A 21,081-nucleotide genomic window follows, 5' to 3' on the forward strand; every position below is an offset into this window, starting at 1 on the left:
ACTCAACCTATGAAATGGGCAATGCGACTTAGAGCTGCTTTGTACCTTGCCCAAGCTTTAGAATACTGTACCAACAGAGGACGCGATCTATATCATGATCTCAATGCTTATAGAGTTCTCTTTGATGTTGTAAGTTCATTCCTTTCATCTATGTCACATCATATATTTGAAAGTAGAAATGCTTACTTTTCGTGAAGGGTGCATTCTATTATATCAATTAATGCGATCCTGAAAATTACGTCAATTCATTAAATGGTAGAAGGTTTGCTACTGACTTTATATCTTGGAAAGTTGCACTAAAAATTGCCTTGATATTTATAATAAACTTCCAATAACAAGTCGACAAGTAAGTATCTTCTCAAATTTCGGGTTTTCAACTCCACATCTATAGGCTTTATTTATTTTTGCTGAACTAGAAATGATTTTGAAGGCTAAGGCTCAGTAAGATTGTAAATCAAGAGAAATCAAGCAATCGTAGAGAGGGAAGTTACTGAAAAAAGGATCAAACTGAGAGCTATTCACCGCCAAGAGTGTATAGTGACATAAATAACAGAAATCACTTCCAAGCTAAGAGCTTTATTAGCCAATGCAAGATTAAAGCCACTGGCGATTGAAATTCTGAAACAGAAATATTTCGTTTTTTTAAGTAAAACTACATATTAGATAGTACTATGTAGCTAAAATAAACTCGGCAAATATTTGATAAAGATAGATATCATGATGCAATGTAACCTAGAGATAATAAAGTGCTTTTAACAATCTAAAGATACGCAAGGGTAAGGGTGGTTTCCTCTTTCCTGTATGTCATCCTTGTACTTTTTTCCAGGAGGGCAATCCTAGACTTTCATGCTTTGGTTTGATGAAAAACAGTCGAGATGGGAAAAGTTACAGTACAAATCTAGCATTTGCCCCTCCTGAGTATCTCAGAACAGGTACTCCCCACCATCGCAAACTTGTACTGTCAGATCTTCTATTCTCCGTGAGTTGAAAGTTGGGCTTTCATAGTAAACTTTTGAAACTAATCAAGTTACACTCTCCTTAGAGTTTTTTCTGTTCCAACTCAAATTGTTATGTGATTATGTCCAATTTATAGGCTTTCAAACAACTGACCGTGAACTAAGAAAAGCACACCATTGAAGATTGGAGTGTTCTTTCTTATGGTCTAATTATCTTGCAATCCATTCTTTCTTTCCTAGGGTGTAGAACTCCCTTTGCATAGTTTCTGGAGATGCCAACCGAGCTTTCATTTGTTATTACCATTTTATTCTTTTATCTTTCCCTTTTAATTTTTTTTTAATCACTTCTTAAAGAGACACTTTACCTAGAAGAGTTAATATCCAATTCTCTCAAAATGGTTAAAATAATATCAAGGAAACTTATTTTCATATGGTTGAAATTTTCCTTATTTTTGGTTTATTGTTATATGTCTAATTGTTTTCTGTCTTTAAGAGCACCCAAGACTCATGTTTTGAGAACGAAATTAATCTTTAATCTGTAAAATGGATCCCTTTACCAGTAAATTTTGTTCTTAGGTTAAACTGGTGCTGTCTTAGACCAGTTTTACATGTCCTATTGTAGCAAATAGATTTACATCATGAGTTGTGTGTATTATACATTACTAGTTATTTACCCATGAATAACATGGGTTTCTAACAAATATTCTTTAATAATAAATTTGTAAATTTAGTTAATAGACGATGAGAACTCCCATCGTCCTGTTCTTCTAGGATCAATTTGTGAAGACAAAGTTTTTATGACACAACAGTAATATATCAACACAATTCACTGACGTTCAACACGTCATAGCCCTTATCCCTTCCAATTACTCCAAAAGAAAAGAAATTTTATGTGATATGATGATTTTTTCGTATTATTATTCTTCCTTTATTTCTTATGTCCTGAATATGGTATCCATGAGGTGAATGTACTCAGTATCTCTGTGCTTTCCTTACCCTGGTTATGCAGGAAGAGTAACTCCAGAAACTGTAACATATAGTTTTGGCACCCTTTTGCTTGACCTTCTCAGTGGAAAACATATACCTCCGAGCCATGTAAGTTTCTTTCCTCGATGCAAGGCTCTGCACAACAAGTTTATTGCACCCTGTTGGTGGTTTAGAATACACTGGCTTGTCACATATCTCTTATTATCCACTTGAGGAAAAGAAAGAATGAAGAGTATGAGCTTATTGAAAATGGGAGGATTTGGTCAGTATGTTGACGAGAATGTTTAGGTATTCTGTCTTGACCATTAAAACAGGCCCTAATGCATTGATTGCAATTTTTTCGTGTTACAAAAGAATGAATATATGCTATATGTCTACTTGTTTTGCCAATCTTCTGACTGTTACTGATCTCTTGGCCAGATGAACTTCTTTCCCTTTTCTTGTTAGTCACAATCTTTTATGATAAAAAATGATACTCTGGGTTGAATGTAAATTTTGCTTGAGGTCATAGCGTGTGGTATTATTTTATCACTTATTTTTGTAATTTTTCAGGCACTTGACCTGGTTCGGGGAAGAAACCTTCAGATTCTTACAGACTCTTGTTTAGAAGGACAATTTTCAGTTTATGAGGGAACTGAGTTATTGCGCCTAGCATCACAATGTTTACAACCTGAACCGCATGAGCGTCCTTATCTCAAGTCATTGGCCCCTGCTTTGATACCCTTACAAAAGGAATCCAAGGTTATTTCTGTTATTCGAGTAACATCTGTTTTTTAGGATGTTTAGGATTGCTGAGGCTGGTTTTAATTTCCTGTCTACAATTGTCATGGCTAACAGTTTATGTTTGATAGTCATTAGGCTCTGGTTTGTTCTGAGAACTGAAACCATATTCCAGTAAGCTGGAATGAACTTTTGCTATATTATTTTTCAGGTTCCTTCTCATGTGCTTATGGATATTCCCCATGGTGGTGCTGCTTTACCTCTGCCACCACTCAGTGAGGCTTGTCTTAAAATGGACTTGACTGCTATACACGAGATCATAGAAAAGATCGGGTATAAAGATGATGAAGGTGTTGCATATGAGGTGTGTTTCTGATATACACCTTGTGAAACTTGTTTCATGCTCATGATCAACATTCAGATCTTTGGTACTTTGGCTTACTTGTTCACCATCTTCTGCATGTGTATGTTTGTATGCAAGCATGTTATATCATCAAAAAAGGCTGAATCAGAGTAATAAATCATATTTATTTTTATATACCATTCTGTTCTGCCTTAGGAATGTGTCTTTCGTTTGACTCTTAAATGTTGATGCTTCTGTCAAGATCTTGGTTAGAATAGAAGTCAATGTGATAACTTGATCCACTATGGTTTCCTTGGTCTTAGCTTGCAGGCGTATCCATTTTGACACTCGTAGTGTGTGTGTGTGTGTGTGTGTGTGTGTAAATTCTGCATAAATGTTCAATCACGGCGACACAAACTGACAGTTTAGTTGTTTTATATGCCTCTGAGAGTGAATGCATGTATCCTGTTTTATGCTGCTGTATTTCTTACGTTTGATGTATACTTCATTTGTCTTTTATCATTTAAGTTTTTCCTTGTAAATTTGGTTGTCTACTTAATTTTCATTTTTCTCTGATGCAGCTTTCATTCCAAATTTGGACCAACCAAATGCAAGAAACATTGAACTTGAAGAATAAGGGTGATGCTGCATTTCGACGCAAGGATTTCAAAGCTGCAATTGATAGCTACACACAGGTTTGAACGATTCATGCCTTGCAAGTTGTTAAGTTCCAAGGATGGGAAAAAAAATGATTTCTGTCCTCCTCTTGATTGGCGGATAAGATTATATAGTGCATCAACAGTGATTTCTTACAAATAGTTGTTAAAAAAGAGCTAAGGTGCTTAAATACCTTGAAAAGATCCACGAAGGAGCACCTAGTGCTGGAAGTTTTTTTCAGCTCTTATATGCTCTGGAAGTTTCATTTCCCAGCGTTTCTGTGCTGAACCGCTATTTGCTATTAAATTTGACCATTAAGTTTGCTAGGTGCTCTTTCGTGAATACTTGCAAGTGTTTGAGTAATTTGGTTATATTAAAGTAGGATCCACCAGATATGAGAGCGGCTGCTATGTGTAGCTAATACTTTGGTGGTTGTGTAATGCAGTTCTCTGAAGTCGGAACCATGGTTTCTCCGACAGTTTATGCTCGCCGAAGTCTATCTTATCTCATGAGTGATATGCCTGAGGAAGCACTTGACGATGCATTGCAGGCACAAGCAATATCCCCTCTCTGGTACATTGCATTCCATTTGCAAGCTGCTGCTCTATTTGCACTGGGCAGGGAGGATGAGGCCCATGTGGCACTCAAAGAGGGTTCTGCACTTCATAATAAAAAGAATACAAATTAGTTGAGGTCACTGCCCAAATTAGTTTTCCTGTTCCAGAAGACAACATTCAGAGAACACCACCCACGGCTCTCAATATTTGGGCAAATTAATCTGAGGCTTTTAGTCCTTATTTGGCAATTGTGTTACATGCATAGAGATCGGTTTATAGTCCCTCCTGCATAAACGTTTCCTTTGTTGCCAAGATCTTGAAAGGTTTAGGGAAAAACTTATGGTAGAGATTGTGTTTGTAAAGGATTCATCTGTAAAGTCCTGTATTTACTGGCTTGGTAGCAAATGCTTTTTATGTGATTGTAACTAATGTGTAAAGCAACTGGCTGCCGATAGGCTATTATTGTATTCATTTGTTTTACATCTAACATATTATTTAAATCTTCATCCTCTTGTTTATCATTTGATCTTTGTATAACATTTGAATTTGCCTAAGGAAAGCATTTGTAAGCAATTCCTTAGTTGCTGATCAGTAGTTGAATTTCACGAGCCATAGCTGATTATTAACAATGAATAATCAGTAATCAGCTAGTGGCCCCAAGCAGACATGTATATATTTCCCCATCACACCAAATCTTGATGAAAATTCTGATCATATACTGAGATTTTAGAAAAGGGAAGAAGTCAAAAGGACCTGGAATGGGTAGGAAACGCCATAATAACAACATTAAATAAGTTCCAAGGAGCAGGTAATGTTCAAACAAGATGATAATAACAATACCCACAACATGGTAGAATCAAAATCAAACACGGAATAGTTGAGAAACCAAATAATGCTTAAAAAAATTGACATAAAATAGAAATTATTCCCAGGCCATGAATGGGAGATCCCCAGAACGATGTGTTAAGGGCCCCTTGTTTCTTCTCACGAATGAGATCCACTTTCAAAGCACAAGACACACAAACCAAGCATGCAAAACCTCCCTCACCATATATATACAATTAATTATGGTCCCAAAGGCATCTTCATCTTGTGCTCTTAGTCATGCATAGGCTCTTCCTCGTCTTCAATCTCATCTTCCTGGGCGGCTGCATCCTGATACTGTTGATACTCTGCCACCAAGTCGTTCATATTACTCTCAGCCTCTGTGAACTCCATCTCATCCATACCCTCGCCAGTGTACCAATGCAAGAAGGCTTTTCTCTTAAACATCACTGTGAATTGCTCCGAAACACGCCTAAACATCTCTTGGATCGAAGTCGAGTTCCCCATGAACGTAGAGGAGATGGACAAACCAGTTGGTGGAATATCACAAACACTGGATTTTACATTGTTTGGTATCCATTCCACGAAGTACGATGAGTTCTTGTTTTGAACGTTGATCATTTGTTCATCCACCTCCTTAGTGCTCATTTTACCTCGGAACATAGCCGAGGCTGTCAGATATCTACCATGTCGTGGGTCTGCTGCACACATCATGTTTCTAGCATCCCACATTTGTTGAGTAAGCTCAGGAATGGTGAGGGCTCTGTATTCTCGGGAACCACGAGATGTTAAGGGTGCAAAACCAACCATGAAGAAGTGAAGGCGTGGGAAAGGGATGAGATTAACAGCCAGTTTTCGGAGATCAGAGTTAAGTTGGCCCGGAAAGCGAAGGCAACATGTTACTCCACTCATTGTTGTTGAGATCAAATGGTTGAGATCACCAACTGCAACACAACCACACTCAATTATCCAATAAACAAGAACACAAGACTTTAGACTAAACATCCTTAGTTATATAGTGGTGACTTTTGGGAAAAGGAAAGATAGGAAGAATGAGGAGACTTACAACTTGGATTAGTGAGCTTGAGGGTTCTGAAACAGATATCATAAAGAGCCTCATTGTCAAGGACCATGCATTCATCTGCATTTTCAACGAGTTGATGAACAGAGAGCGTGGCATTGTAGGGTTCCACAACGGTGTCAGAGACCTTAGGAGATGGGAAGACTGAGAAAGTCATCATCATCCTATCAGGATACTCTTCTCTGATCTTTGAGATCAGAAGAGTCCCCATTCCTGACCCTGTTCCACCTCCCAGTGAATGACACACTTGGAAACCTGTAAAATCGTAAACGAACTCATTCATATATAACTGTCAGTGAAACTTAAAACGTTGAATAAATAAACCATATAAGGAGTAGTAGTACCCTGCAGGCAATCACAGTTCTCTGCTTCTTTACGAACAACGTCGAGAACAGAATCAATAAGCTCTGCTCCCTCAGTGTAATGGCCTTTAGCCCAGTTGTTTCCAGCTCCATTTTGGCCAAACACGAAGTTGTCAGGCCTGAAGATTCTACCAAAAGGACCAGAACGCAGGCTGTCCATGGTCCCTGGTTCAAGGTCCATCAACACAGCTCTAGGAACATAGCGACCACCACTCGCTTCATTGTAGTAAACGTTTACCCTCTCAAGTTGAAGGTGGGAGTTGCCTACATAATTCCCAGTGGGATCAATCCCATGTTCATCACACATAACCTCCCAGAACTTGCCTCCAATTTGGTTACCGCATTGACCGGCTTGGATGTGCAGGATTTCTCTCATGGTGAAAGATTAGAAGTTTAGGAGAAAGTTTACAATATCAATTATTAGAGCAGAAGTTGAGAGGGGAAGAAGAGTCCTGAAAGCAGTGAGTGGGAAGGGAAGCCCTTTTGTAGTTGCAAGAGTGGAAGGATGAGAAGATTGAGATATTCAGATTTTGTCTTTCTGTCAAATGGGAAAAATATATATATTGGTGGGCGTTCAATTAATCAGTTCATGTGGGTTTGTTAGGAGGAGGCTATGTCAATCTCCAAGCAGACTAATTAGCTGGCTATGGAAGGTGACAATCAAGTTGCATGAAACTTCCTATGGCCTTATTACGCTCATCTGAATTATCAGTCCGTCCTACCATTTGATATCCCATCTGTCAATGAGATTCCAAATTGTCCATTTCTTGAGTTGGTCATCCTGCTATCCCAATGTGACTGGACAGTGAATTATCACCTCTTTTCCTAGGTAACCATTGGAAGCTTAAACTTTCATCGATAGCAGAAATGGAAGAGTGGGAAAGAGCATACTGCAAAAGATCAAAATTCTAGTTCCAAGTTTTTTACCACAACTATCAACTATACATGATGCAATACATTTAGATTGGAGTGTTGTCAAACTTAATTGGAAAAACCGTTTTGACAGGCATATTTTACATTCACAGGTTAAAGAACTCAAAGATCTGATATTTAATTTAAACAGTCATAGCCCTTTCCATTAGAATTAACGCCGGTTGATTTTCTTAGTACCAGTATTTGGGTTGAAAATTTTCGAAGCTTCCCTTCACTTAAAAATTTACTTACAAATTATCAATGGTTTTGCTGCCGGAGGTTCACACCAGAGATAACTTGCTTGTCTTGACAAGACTGCTTTTACCTCTGAACAACGTAATCTCGAATGACGGGTTCTATTAACAATTCCTAAACCCAACTGATAGGTGTATCGATATATGAGCTGAGAGATACAAGGCCAGCAAGCAGAATTCGGATTCAATTATTGAAGCCACCAAAGCTCCGTGGCAGGCTGTCTCCTTCTCAATACAATTATTTGCGTACCAAATAAAGAACTAGTGGTGATTGGAGAGGGAATCGGAATCCTAAATCATTTCTTTTTAGAGAGATGATATTTATTCCGTCGTTCTCAAGGTTGCAGAAATTACAAACCAGAGTGTCCAATGATATCTTATATTGACTGATCAACAAAAGCCATATAGGATTTACCATGTAATGCTGTTGATAAATGGTTTTCTAGTAATTAGTGACTGAGTTGGGATGTTCAATCCACAACAATAAACCACTCCAGACCTAAAGTAAGCCAATTGAGTTTGGGGAAGTCTCACTTTCTCCAAGTCAAATCTTCACCAATAAATCTTTAGACCCATAAGTATATATTATTACTGAAAAAAAGATTGGCATTCAATGCGTAACATCCTCGAGTCTATATCAGCAGAGGGGAGGAAATTTAAAAGCAAACCCGTACCTACCACAAACATTGATCTACTGCCACTTTTGACAAGATGAGTAAGCTGACGAGCTTTTCACATTTATTTATGAAGCGTTCGAACATCAGTTTGATCACATCATGTCTTGAATGAAAATGGCATGGGTAACCTCATGACAGAATTTACATCAGAAATTATTTCCTAAGTAATCATCAATCATCAAGTGGCTCAGAACAGACAACCAGCACCACAACTGACGAAGAAAAAATCCTACTGAACTGTCACAAGCGGCAGCCACTTGAACGCTCCTCAGTATAGCAATTCCTCGTATACAGGATCTACAGATTGCCCCCACTTTCCATGATACAAATCCAAAAGCTTTTCAGCTGGTGTAACACCTGCCACCACAAAAAGTAGTATGCACAATACTAAATAAAACAGGGGGAAAAGAACATGAGCATTCTTGGTTGAAAAAAACGTCCAATGGAAATTTGTTTTAGGGGCGTCCAAGTTGTTTTCTTTTTCTTTTTTTCTTTTTTCTTTTTTCTAATTTTGAAGTCTCTGGTATGCTCGTACTTTTGTGTATATTTTACTGGGAGGGGAAGAAAACCTGCAAATCAGTTACCTGTTCTAACCACCTCAGCAACCTCATTCAAGAAACCAGTTTCCTTAAAGCCTCTTCTTTCCAAACCATCCTAAAGAAGTATACAAATGCGGTTAATAAGATAGATGACAATAACAGAAATAGCAAAATAATGACACATACTTTCGAAAATTTTAGAACATCTTCAGCAACATGCTTCAGCAAGCCATCTCGGAATGGTGTCTTTAGACCATATTTGGGGACCTACCAGAAAATGCCTCCAATGGTCAGAACTCAATAAAAATCTAGAATGAACAATGACCATCAAAGAAATAGCTGTTATATGCATGATGTAACTAAAAGCACACAGTAGTCCTAATGAAAATATGGAGAACCATTTTATAGGATTTAAAAAAAAAAAAAAGGCCTCCTCCAGTCCACTATAAAGGTCCTTTTCTGTCAGCTTTGCTTGATCCAAAATACAAGTCCAATTTGATAATATCTAGAATATTAAACATTTTTAATGATGTAACTTCTATGTATACCATTTTTGGTTTTACATTAGTTAAACTGGACTCATATTATGAGCCAGGGGAGTATTTCTGCTTGAGCATCTGTGAAAGTGTGTAAAACACCAGAGAAGGAACACTTTTATCAACATATAAATTTCAACCGATATTTAGCCTGCTAAAAATAGTGACTCTCTGATGGCACAAGCTTGCATAGAATATACAAAAAATGATCATCAACGACGCATCCACACCAAAAGAAGTGCCTTTTCAGTTTTTACTACATTGAAACAAAATATCACTTCAATGGGCGGCTAGTATGATGAGAATCTAACTCGTACACAGAAAGGAAGTGAGGATAAGTAAATTAAACCCTTAAAATTGATTTAAGACAAATGAAATTTTTTAATGTTTTGACGTTACCTTATCCCTTAGCATCTGTCTCTCTTCTGGGGTCCAATCAGCTGTCATATCTAAGACATTCTGTAGAGAAACCTCATCATACAATAAGCCTACCTGATATGAGAAAAATCACAATAAGTTAATGCAGCTGAGTTACAGTAATTGATGAGTTGCAAATGAAGATAAAAATTATGTTCTGTGCAAGCAAAGATTAATGCCTTAGTTATCATATGCAAAAGACGACAGAAAAATGTCATTGCTTGTTCCAAATCAAGATGATAGGTCATTAAATGATTGCATGACTTGGCTTCAAAGATTAGCCTGTATGATGGTCGCAGGTAAAATAAGACCAGAAATATTATGCATAGTAAAATGCTACCCACCCAAAATGCTGGTAAAGCACATAACCTTCTCCAGGGCCCTCCATCAGCACCTCTCATCTCCAAGTACCTCTTTAGCCTAACCTGAAAATAATAGAATAAAAGTACCAAAAAATTCAACTAAGAACGACCTCAGATGCTGCCATATCATCGGATAAGCATCAGATAACGGCCAATTATGGAACTGACCTCAGGAAATATAGTTGTCAAGTGATTTTCCCAATCATTTAGTGTTGGCAATTCACCAGGAATGCAAGGAAGCTTCCCTTCCATAAAATCCTGCAATATTTTGAACTCAAAGTGATCAATTCTTACCCAAAAAATAAAAGGATCAATTCTACACCCTTAACAAACCAAGGCTTGAATGTAAAAGTCGTCTAAGAGAGAAGTTTCAAAACAAAGGATGACGGTGCAATATAAGCTAGCCTAAGATAATAAAAATGTCAAAGAGAGGTGAAAACCCTGAAGGTCATTCCGGCACAGTTGACATATTCCCCTTTCCGATAGACAAAATACATCGGAACATCTAGAGCATAATCAACATACTGCTCAAAGCTGCAATTGAAGAGTTCAAAAGAAGTCAGAATGGATGAAGTAAGATTAATAAGATTTCAAGGTAAAAAATGATACTAGTCACTGACGAAGACAATAGTATCACAACAATTTTTGTTTGAAGTTCTCAACCAAAGAGTTTAGGTTAACAACAATTTCATTCAATTCTTACTGCATGTGAATAGTTAAAAAAACAGAAAAGAATGAAAAAAGAAACCACAAACTCAGCACTGGAAAAATAAATTGATAATATACTTTTTAATGACAATGCAAGATGACACATTTTTTCCCAAGAAGAAATTTAAATAATCCGTAACTCGGCAGAGCCCCCCTTTAGGCCTAGTAAATAATAATTACAAAGTTTGAGAATGCCAGGTCCTGACACTGATATTATGTTGATATTGAGATTGAGCATGCCAAATGTTAATGTATTGCATTCTACCATCCAATGCATGTAAAATTCAAATACGTGTAATTTAGATTTGGACCATCAATATTAAGGATTAGCTCAAAGCTTGGAAAATCTGACAAATAAAAAACTTCACTGTGTTTTCATGCCATCTTTCAAATTCAAAGCAAGCCAGGAGCCTGGAGGCATTTTGCTCGCATTATAGTGATTCATGAATCACGAATTATCTCAAATTATAAAACTTACCAAAAGGAGTCATCAAAAACAAATGGCAGCATCCCTGTGCGGTCCTTATCAGTATCAGTCCATATATGGCTGTTTTAAGAAAATAAGAAACGAATAAGATATATAGCAAGAATGCAGACTGCAGAGAACGTAAGGTGACACCCAAATGACAATTTACCTCCTCATACTGAGAAGACCATTTGGCTTTCCTTCTTTGAAGGGTGAATTTGCGAATAGAGCAGTTGCTATCTGTTTGATATAGAGTATTAGTTATATTTCACATCATACCACAAATCTCCAAAGGAAAGAAAAGATTAATACTCCTTACAGGCTGTAAGGCCAGACCAGCACGAAACTTCCTTATCATGTCTGCTTCAGAACTGAAGTCTAGATTGACCTATAAAAGTAAAGCCTGAAATATATCAATATTCAGCATGAGAGATGGTCAAAATATTGCTTCAGAATATTTTATTTTCACCAAACCCAAAATAGGATGCCTTAGGAAATAATCAGCTCATAAAATATCATAATCTCACCTGTACAGTGCATGTTCTGAACATCATGTCAAGTCCAAGGGAACCAACTTGAGGCATGTAATTTCTCATTATTTCATATCTTCCCTGAGCCAAAACACCCATGTAAGAGAACATGTAATAGACTATTGAAGACCATTATCACTCTTCAGTCACCGAGTGGAATCAGACCCGCCTCCCCTCATGTTAATTGCACGCAGACAACAGACTAAATAAACAAAACCACAAAGAAAGACCACTGCTGCACTAACAAGAGATGTTCTAAACAATCAATTAAGTAATAACCCTTTGTATTACTGTAGAATAACAATGATCCCAGTAGCTTAACCTGCTAAAAACCTCCAATAATACGTTTAACTCAATACACTGAGGGAAATTGACAGTTTTAAAATAACAGCTACGTCTGATATACAAAGAGGGGTAATGTAGAGAAGGACTCTAGCTTAAGTCACTGAGCCACATGCCTAGCCCCTCGTTTCCCAGGCAAATGTCAACATTGTTCACACAGTTGCCATCATGAGTTCAAGTTAGACAAATAAAGATGATAAAGCTAGCATGCTGCAAGTATTCAGGTTATGACAGTTATTAAATAGCCATGACTGTGAAATTTGACATATATTTAATCCTAATATCAGGAAATCAAGCCAGATCCCGCAGCATAGTGCTAAGGATAGACCCTAATTTTCTCTGTTTAATATCTACTTTCAGGAAGTGTCATCCACTTTTTTCTTTTTGTACAAATGAATGAATATGTGCATGTTCAGCAAGTTCAGAGTCTTGCACAATAGAAAGGAGGAGGAAAACACCTTTGGCATGATAGGTATGTCTTTGAGTCCCCACTTTGGCTGGAAACCAATTCCCAAAAATCCAATTCCCATTTCCTCGGCAACTGCTTTAACCTAATGAAAAGAAGTGTAAAGTGATTTTTCATAAATATACAACATATACAGAGGCAACATCAAGAAAAAGAAAACCAATATATTAGCAGATCTCTGGATATCCCAAAATTAAAAAGAAAAAAAGTTAAGCTGACTACAATGATGATATGTAACTTCTTTGATTGAAACGTCGATTGAAAAAAGAAAATTCTAACCAACTTCCTCCTTAACTGACATAACAACAGACCACCTTTAATCTTTAAAGCATCCCACATGCATGCATAAACCTAAGTACAACTATTCAAATGACCTGATAGAGGTGCGAGTTAACTTCAGCACAAGTCTGATGCAAAGTTTCTAGTGGGGCACCACTAAGCTCAAATTGACCACCAGGCTCCAATGATATGCTTTGCTTCCCCTGGTCCACATAAGTTGAGATAAATAAAATTACAAGAAAATAAGGAGTAACAAAAACCACGCATTTGATTATGTGGATGCTCAAACCAGGAAGCATCTTGATAAACGACGTTGTAAACAAAGATTCTCTTGGGAAAAAAAATGCTTAAGGGTTGCTGTTTATACGGAGATAACTAGTTTACCTGTTTAAGTCCAATAATATAATCACCTTCCATTACTTTATCCCAATCGAATCTCTCAGAAATGCCATTGAGCAACTCTGCTATCTGTTCATACTTCATAGGACGGAGGCTTCCAAACTCAAAACCAAACTTCTCATGTTCAGTACCAATTCTGCAAAAAATAGTTTAAACAAAAAAGAATGAACAATTATTGTAATTTTGGAACATCGTAATGGAGAGTCCCCCATCTCCCCCCCCCCCAAAAACCAAAAAAAAGAACGGAAGAAAAATAAAGTTTCTAACGGAGTAGCTATAGAAATTTGATGAAGAGTAAAACTGAGATAATATACAACAGGGAAATCCAACAACTCATGAACCTTGGAACTTAGGATTGACAATCTAGCGGACCAGAAATCAAATATGGTAATTTTCAAATGCAACAAGAAAGCACACAACTAAACCATGAAATATCAGAAAACTATTCGGCTAAGAAGGAAGCTGCTATCTAACATGCTCCATGAAACTAGAAAAAGAAAAATAAAGAAATAAAATAAAACCAGTTGATTCTTATGAACAAGAACCTTGGCAACTTGGGTACCGGAGATAAGGGAATGATGATTGTTAAAGCGACACAAAGAAATGAATTAGCATGAAATTGGAAAAAATAATAATAATACCTCCATTTTTCCTTCGGCTTACAACCAGAGGCAAGGTAGTCTATAAGATCCTTCTTTGTAAGAGGCTCAGTAACGACAGCATCTTCTGTAGGAGGGCTGGCAGCAACAATCACTGTATGATTCCGTTTAGATCCAACGCTGTTAAACATACTTTTCTGTGTAATCTGAATCTTTCTCGCAGAATCGCATGATAAGGAAGAGAAACCGACACGAGTTTTCTTTACATGGGATGCGTAAAACTTTTGTCTTGCGCGACAAAGTGTATTGTTCCCAACTCTGCATCGTGTCGTCTCAGTGCGCGTGCAGTACATTGAACCCGTCCGTGAAATCACGACCATGGTACTCTCCTGAAGAAGATACATGTACATAAGCCCACCTTCAAGGTCAGCGATTTGTGAAGGAACTAACGTAGAACAAAAAGAAAAAAATTGACATGTAAGTTGTCTCTGTCATTATAAAAATTCTGACGTCAATAAATTCAGCCTATCAAGTATCAGCATATACAAGCACAGGTTTGTGTTATATCACTCACGATTCTTGAGAATTGCAAGACCAGCTCAGTTTTCAGATTTAAAAGCGAATGCCAGCGACTAAAAACAAATTAAAAATAAGTATCAATGTCGTCATCTTGGATAAAAAGAATAAGTTTCCTCAGATGTGTTATTGCTATCCCCAGAAACACAAAGGAAGTGCTTCTACAGTGGTTCACTGATAAGAGCAGAAGAAGATAATTATGCTGCCGTGAAGAAGTTCGGCTCAAGACAGAGCAGAGCAAGTTCTACAAGACGTTTTGGCTTGTTTACCAATAAAATCTGAAATTCAAAGTTAGACATGAGAATTACAAAAAAAAAAAAATTGGATACAAACACGATTGCAAGAAACGATTCTGAACAGTGTGTCAAAGTAACCAAAAAAATAAAGAACGAAGTGAAGCCAAACTTAAAAATTTCTCTTGTGAAATTGTTATAAGAGCAATACCAGCTATCTTAAAACTGAAAACAGAAAATTAGGGCTCTGAGAATATGGACTTTGGCGTCCTCGAAGACAAGAAAGTGGCGGGGTGAGCCGAGGGAGACGCTGGGAAAGAAGGAGAAGAAGCTCCGCTTTTCCTTTCCACTGAAACGAGAGGGAATGGGATTTATAAGGGCATCGTCGTTATTTTATTATACGGACACGTCAGCTTTGCAACTTTCTTTGATCACTTAGCAAAACTAATATGGTTTCTACGTTATCGTTACTGTCCGTACCGTTTAAAAAATTATTAAAAATCCGTTAGCGTTTTCTTGTAAATTTTACATGTTTGGCTGATTAAAAGAAAGTTTGTTTTGGCAACTAATAAAAACAAAAATTTCTTCTATCCCCTGAACTGACTTTTACTTTCACGTTTTGTTAAACTAACATTCATGAACTACCCACAAGCTATAGTTAAGATAATGAATAGAATAAATTTTTTATGAGAAAAAATTTTGCATTGGACAAACAAGGCTTAAGATGCCCGCAGCATTTCAATATATTTTTTCGAGTGCATTTAGTACCTTTAAATATTTTGTAGTGTATTGAGCATCTTAAAATATTTTTTTAAATAGGTCCAGCAAGACAAAATTACTCTACTTTTATGAAATTTCGTATTAAATAAACAAAATAGGTAACATTCTTATGGAATTCTCAGTATGTTACTCTATTATTAATCCTTAATATAAGTTATCTCATTGAATTTATTATATCCATGTATAATTTTATTTTTAATTCATTATTTTTTAAAAAAAATTAAATAATGTGTATTAAAAAACAATAAAATTAAAGAACTATTAAATTTTAAAACACAGCTAATGTAATTTAAAGTTTTTTTTTCTTGACTTTTGGTTAAACATGTAAAAATTACCTTATAATAAAATTAGAAAAATATGATCATGTTTTGGGATTCAGTATTTGAGCGCAGTCTGATCATTTCCACTTTGAGTCAATGGCCATCTAATCAAATAGTGGAACCTTTTCTTTTGAAATTATATTCTGAATATTTTCTGGCCAAAAAAAAAGAATTTGCATTCTGAATATATGCTAAATGAATTTCAGCGGAATAAAATAAAAAACTTTAGATTAATTTTTTTTGATTGCCTACATAGTTCACCGGAGCTTTGCTCCGACTACATCTGGATCCGACTCGAGTCGCACACCTGGCTGTAATGGGTGAGTGTTCCAATGGAGATTTCTGTATACATTGAGGCTCGAACTCGAGATTTCGCTTAAACAGTACCAAGCCGTTTATCACTTGGACCAATTCTTGTTCGTAAAATTTTAGATTAATTTGTGGGTTGAACGTTTACTTTTTCTTTTTCTTGGGCCGAAGAATTGAACGTTTATATTCAAAAGCACAAAGAGATCATCACCTTAAGTTAAACAAATCGTGTCGTATATAAACTCTAAAGCATGAATGAGGTCATGAATGACAAAACCTTGATGTCTTCTCTCTCTCTCTCCCCGCCTTCTTTTTTGGGCCATCGATGGCTTCTCTCATTAAAAGTCATTTATTACTTTATATTATATACATTATCATCTGGCTGCTATGCGTGTGAGCATGTGCACTTTGTTTTTTTTTGACCTGAGATGTGAGCATGTGCATGAATCTTAGGGGGGTGTTTGGCAAAACCAAAACCACGGTTTCAGAATCACTTTTTCACAAAACGAAGTAACCTCCTCCATATATTTACTTCGTAATTCGTAAAAGCACTTCTGAAACCATGGTTTGGTTTCTATCCAAACACCCCCTTAATATCAGCATATTGTCTGTGTTCATCTGTATTGCCTTAAACTTAAGTGGAAGGATGCAATTTTAACTTTGATTTTCTGATTTTTTTTTAGTGTTGTAATTTTAACTCTAATCTAATTTTTTGGGTGTAATTTTTATTTCTGATTTTTTCCGGTGCAATTTCACTTCTAATTTCTGAATGCTAAAAATTGCTCAAAAAATTAGGAATAAAATTGCACTCTTAACAATATCAGAGGTAAAGTTTTACGTAAAAAATAAAATTAGAGTTAAGATTATATATTTATCCTAAACTTTTAATACTTGTAATTTTTTAAGTTAAAATCTCATCTTTCAACCTTTTTTTTTTTTGGATTTTACGAAGAAGTACGCTCTTATGACGCGGAAGACGAAGCTGCAATTTTGATTTAGGAACTTGAGGGCGGACGACATCACGGGTAATTTAATTTTATGGGCCTTAAACATGTTTAATAATTGAGAATTTTTCAAATTCTCGTAGCAGAAAAATTTCAAACAATCTTTTTGGAGTAAAAAAAATTAAAACGGTTAATTATTAATTCATTAATTAACAGACAAACGATTGTGCCCCACACATACTGGAGTTCGTCCGCGGGTCACCCTTGATGCCTTTTGAGAGGAGGAGACGACAACGACATTCCATCAAACAAAGTCCTGTGTGTTTCATAAGTAAAGTCTCAAAGTAGGTATATTGTGTACTTTACAATATTTTTTAGGTATATTTAATATTTTCAAATATTTTATCATGAACTTAATGCCTTGAAAATATTCTTGGCAAGTTTGTCCAGCCCTTTAAATTATATTTTGATATATTCAGCATTCTAAATTTTTTTTATGCTTATAACATTCCAAATTATTTATGTTACATTCAGCACTCTAAATTACTAAGTGTAGAATTGTAATAAAAATACTTTAAGATATTGGATGTGCTTAAAAAATATTTTAAAATATTAGATGCACTACTAAATATTTTAGAATATTAGACACACCTAAAAAAATACTTTAAAGTACAGGATACATCTTAACCCAGAAATAAATTTAGTTGAATATTGGATTTGATTTTGTAAGTTTTAATTCACTTTATCTTTTATATTTTTTTTCATTATTCATTTAACTTATAAATTTATATATATTATGTATGAGTAATTTAGAAAAATGTGTCATATGTATCATAGTTAGCTACCCCATCTATTTTTACTATAAGAGTTAATTGATTAATTGAGTTTAACCCTAAAGACAAGTATAATTAACTCAACCCACCTTATTTTTTATGCTTATTATTTTTTCTCGAACTAATCTACCTAATTAATAGACTAATATAATGTTGTCGATATATTTTAACGAGGTTATATCATCTTTGTTATAACTAAATAATTTATCTAATTTTTTAATTTATCTAAATTAATTAAGTAGTTTTTATGTTAATCACATATAAAAAGTAATTTATTTCACTTCTATATAGTCAAATGAATTAAATAATTCTTACATAGGGTCAGAGATGGAGGAAGTATTTTATTTATTTTATTCTTTTCAGGTACAATTGCTCCTGTTTTAAGTTTTAACAACCAAAACCCACTCACACAGGACAGTTCTGGTATTATAAAGTACTCAACAAACCATCGTTTTCCTTTCCAGCAGTTTTCACTAACATAATTTTACATTATTAACAGCAACATAAGCCACGTTGCTAACTATTTAACTTTTAAAGCGACTTGTTAATAATTTAATAGCAATGGTTGTCATATTAAATTTCAAAAGAAAGAAAGAAAGAAAAATTAGTGTCAGCAGGTGAGAGCTAAAGAAGAGGATGAGAGAGTAAAGCTGTGAAAGTGATCTCCCCATTTTAGCGTTTTATTGTGCATCTCCACTCGGATTCACCGCAGTTTTTTGGCAGCATTCTGATTATTTTATTGTCCAGGAAAAAAAACATAATTATTTTATTTTTCATTTATAAATAACTGTTACCTTCAATTTTTAGTATTACCTGCAATTCTTAATATAAGAGTCAATTGCTAGGAAGGATTTGATTTTTAATACAATACATCAATCCATTTTATCTCTTGGATTTGTAATTTTTCTTTCAGAATTTTTCCGATTGGTTGTAAGGAACTCCTATCAAGAAATAATTCCAATACACATAATTAATGGGGTAGTTTAGGAAAACCAACACTTATTATTACAAATAACCAATTTCACTAATTTTCTTAATATTTCCAAATTAATTATCTAAATCTTATATTAAGAACCAAATATAATATAAGAGTTATTTAACTAATTAGATATATTAAGAAAGATATATAAATTAGTTAATTATAACAAATATAACTTGACATTCATAAAATACTGTCATTTAATATTATACTCTGGTTCTTAATATAGGACCTAATTGTTAAGTTGATTTTGGTTTTAAATATAAGACATATTTTTTATATTTATCAATTTTTTCTGAATTATCTTTATTGATACTTCCTCAAGCATGATCAAATAAAAGAGGAATAGAGGATATTAAGGAAGATGATTATGGTATTTTAGGAAAAACATGTTATATTTTTTATAATTAACTAATTTATTTAACTTTTTTAATCTAATTAAATTAGTTAAATAGGTTTTATATTAAGAATCGGAAGAATAATTTATAAGTTAAGTGCGGCTGCTAAATCAAAGACAGGATAGCAAGACCATACACAGATGATTTTTTTTTTTTGGGGGCCAAAACAGATGATAGCTGTCGACTCTAGTTTCTTCTATAGGAACCCTCACTGGCTGTCGTTTTCTGTGCGAGAAGCTTTCATGAACAAGTCTCAACATTAGTGACACATCAACAGTCAACAACATCAATAATGTTGACATCCAAAAAGAAATGCTAGTTAATTTAATAGCAATAATTTTCACATTACAAAAAATTACCACTTTGTGAGCATGTGCGAGTTCAAGAGGAGGATGAGGATGAAAGTGATCTCATCTCCATTGGCATTTAATTAGCATTTTATTGTGCATCTCTACTCGGATTAGCATAAGCTTTTTCTCGCATTCTAATTCGAATTGCAGATTCTTTCGGACATTTTAAGAGAATTTTCCTCGTTTTCGGAGCTATAAGATGTTGCCAACCTGATCCCAAATTAAGATTCCCATTTGCTCTGCGACAGTTTTAGCCCATCAAACAAGACATTACAGGGCTCTAACTTCAAAAGTACATATAGCTTTCGCCACAAAAAATGAAACACTACTTCCTGCAGCTGGTCACATCAACTGTACCTTGAAGATTATTCTTGCGAGGGCCTTATATTAAATCAAGAAAGAGAGAAATAAACAAGCTCGTTGGATTGAAACCAGTGAATGCTCTTGGTGAACTATCAAGAGTAATTCGAGTTTTACTGGGAATGGTAATAACTAGGCAATGTAGCGATAAGAAAATAAGCTTCTGTCTCAAAACCCAGAAAATTCGGATATCCACGTCCGCAAAAGGATTGGCATGGCACCCCACAGCACCTGAAACACCCTGTACAGCCACACACACACGCAGAGTCAAGTTTCTGGGCCACACTGACTCACCAGTGCGAGTTTGATGAGAAGCTTCGTCTTTATCCCATTAGAGCATCATACGGATGCGAAAATTGGCTTTTCTTTCTGACACATCACCACATGCCTATGCAACAGTATATCATATGAAGAAACACTATCTATTCTGTCTTCTATATCGGCTCACAGGTGAAATTTGAGTGTTATCAAGTCTACTTAGGGATAATTTTCTTAGCAATCAAGATTCAAGCCTGTCCATCTTGTATTTATACTACTTCCGGTCTTTAATATAAGACTTAGTTGATTAATTTGAAGAGATTAAAAAAGTTAGTTGAGGTTAGTTATTTATCATAAATAGATGTTGTCATTCCTAAAATGTCCTCATTAATCATGCATGTTTGAATTATAAATTGATAGTAACTTCTTATTATACACAACTATTATAGGGATTACTTAGAGACAAAATGGATAAACATTGAAAATAAAGTAGATTTAGATCTTATATTTAAGATTAAATTAAAAGTTAAATTATATTTTATATTAGTAACCGGAGGTGTACATGTTGAAACACTCTGGGATTGAAACTTTTGTGAGTATACTAAGGTACTAATATTCGGATGGGATACCTAGGGGAGACCTATCTAAGTGAGACCGGAAACTCTGTTTAAATAGGTTGATTATTTCATCTCAACAGCTAGTTTCGATAGGGTTCCTCATTTCGGCTGTGGTAGCTATCATGTTCCAAATAGTTTCACTGCATTTTC

At 35.3% G+C, this 21,081-nt stretch overlaps 3 protein-coding genes across 3 annotated transcripts; 1 reads left to right on the plus strand and 2 right to left on the minus strand.

Moving 5' to 3' along the window:
• Positions 1-3: 3 nt before the first annotated feature.
• On the plus strand, positions 4-4,569 carry LOC114725757 (serine/threonine-protein kinase BSK7-like; the record flags this gene model as incomplete). The annotated part of the gene is made up of 7 exons (XM_028912317.1): positions 4-129; positions 827-932; positions 1,966-2,051; positions 2,496-2,684; positions 2,875-3,027; positions 3,588-3,701; positions 4,109-4,569. Coding segments are annotated over 7 exons (1,017 nt in total), but the record flags the coding sequence as incomplete, so codon positions are not given.
• A 375-nt stretch (positions 4,570-4,944) lies between these two features.
• LOC114725758 (tubulin beta-1 chain) lies at positions 4,945-7,213 on the minus strand. Its single transcript, XM_028912320.1, has 3 exons — positions 6,471-7,213; positions 6,112-6,381; positions 4,945-5,989 (listed from the first exon to the last, which is right to left on the minus strand). The coding sequence occupies exons 1-3, from the start codon at positions 6,862-6,864 to the stop codon at positions 5,319-5,321; spliced, it is 1,335 nt and encodes a 444-aa protein (XP_028768153.1). The 5' UTR covers positions 6,865-7,213; the 3' UTR covers positions 4,945-5,318.
• Positions 7,214-8,340: 1,127 nt separating this feature from the next.
• LOC114725759 (glutamate--cysteine ligase, chloroplastic-like) lies at positions 8,341-15,122 on the minus strand. The gene is made up of 16 exons (XM_028912321.1): positions 14,995-15,122; positions 14,017-14,363; positions 13,361-13,511; positions 13,072-13,179; positions 12,690-12,782; positions 11,887-11,970; positions 11,679-11,747; positions 11,529-11,599; positions 11,372-11,440; positions 10,626-10,719; positions 10,354-10,443; positions 10,168-10,248; positions 9,806-9,898; positions 9,057-9,137; positions 8,916-8,985; positions 8,341-8,688 (listed from the first exon to the last, which is right to left on the minus strand). Exons 2-16 carry the CDS (start codon positions 14,352-14,354, stop codon positions 8,600-8,602), a joined length of 1,581 nt encoding a protein of 526 aa, XP_028768154.1. The 5' UTR covers positions 14,355-14,363; positions 14,995-15,122; the 3' UTR covers positions 8,341-8,599.
• Positions 15,123-21,081: the final 5,959 nt, after the last annotated feature.

The sequence above is a fragment of the Neltuma alba genome, unplaced genomic scaffold, assembly GCF_004799145.2.
Source record: "Neltuma alba isolate B1F8T4 unplaced genomic scaffold, ASM479914v2 tig00012274_pilon, whole genome shotgun sequence".
Classification (NCBI taxonomy): Eukaryota; Viridiplantae; Streptophyta; class Magnoliopsida; order Fabales; family Fabaceae; genus Neltuma; species Neltuma alba.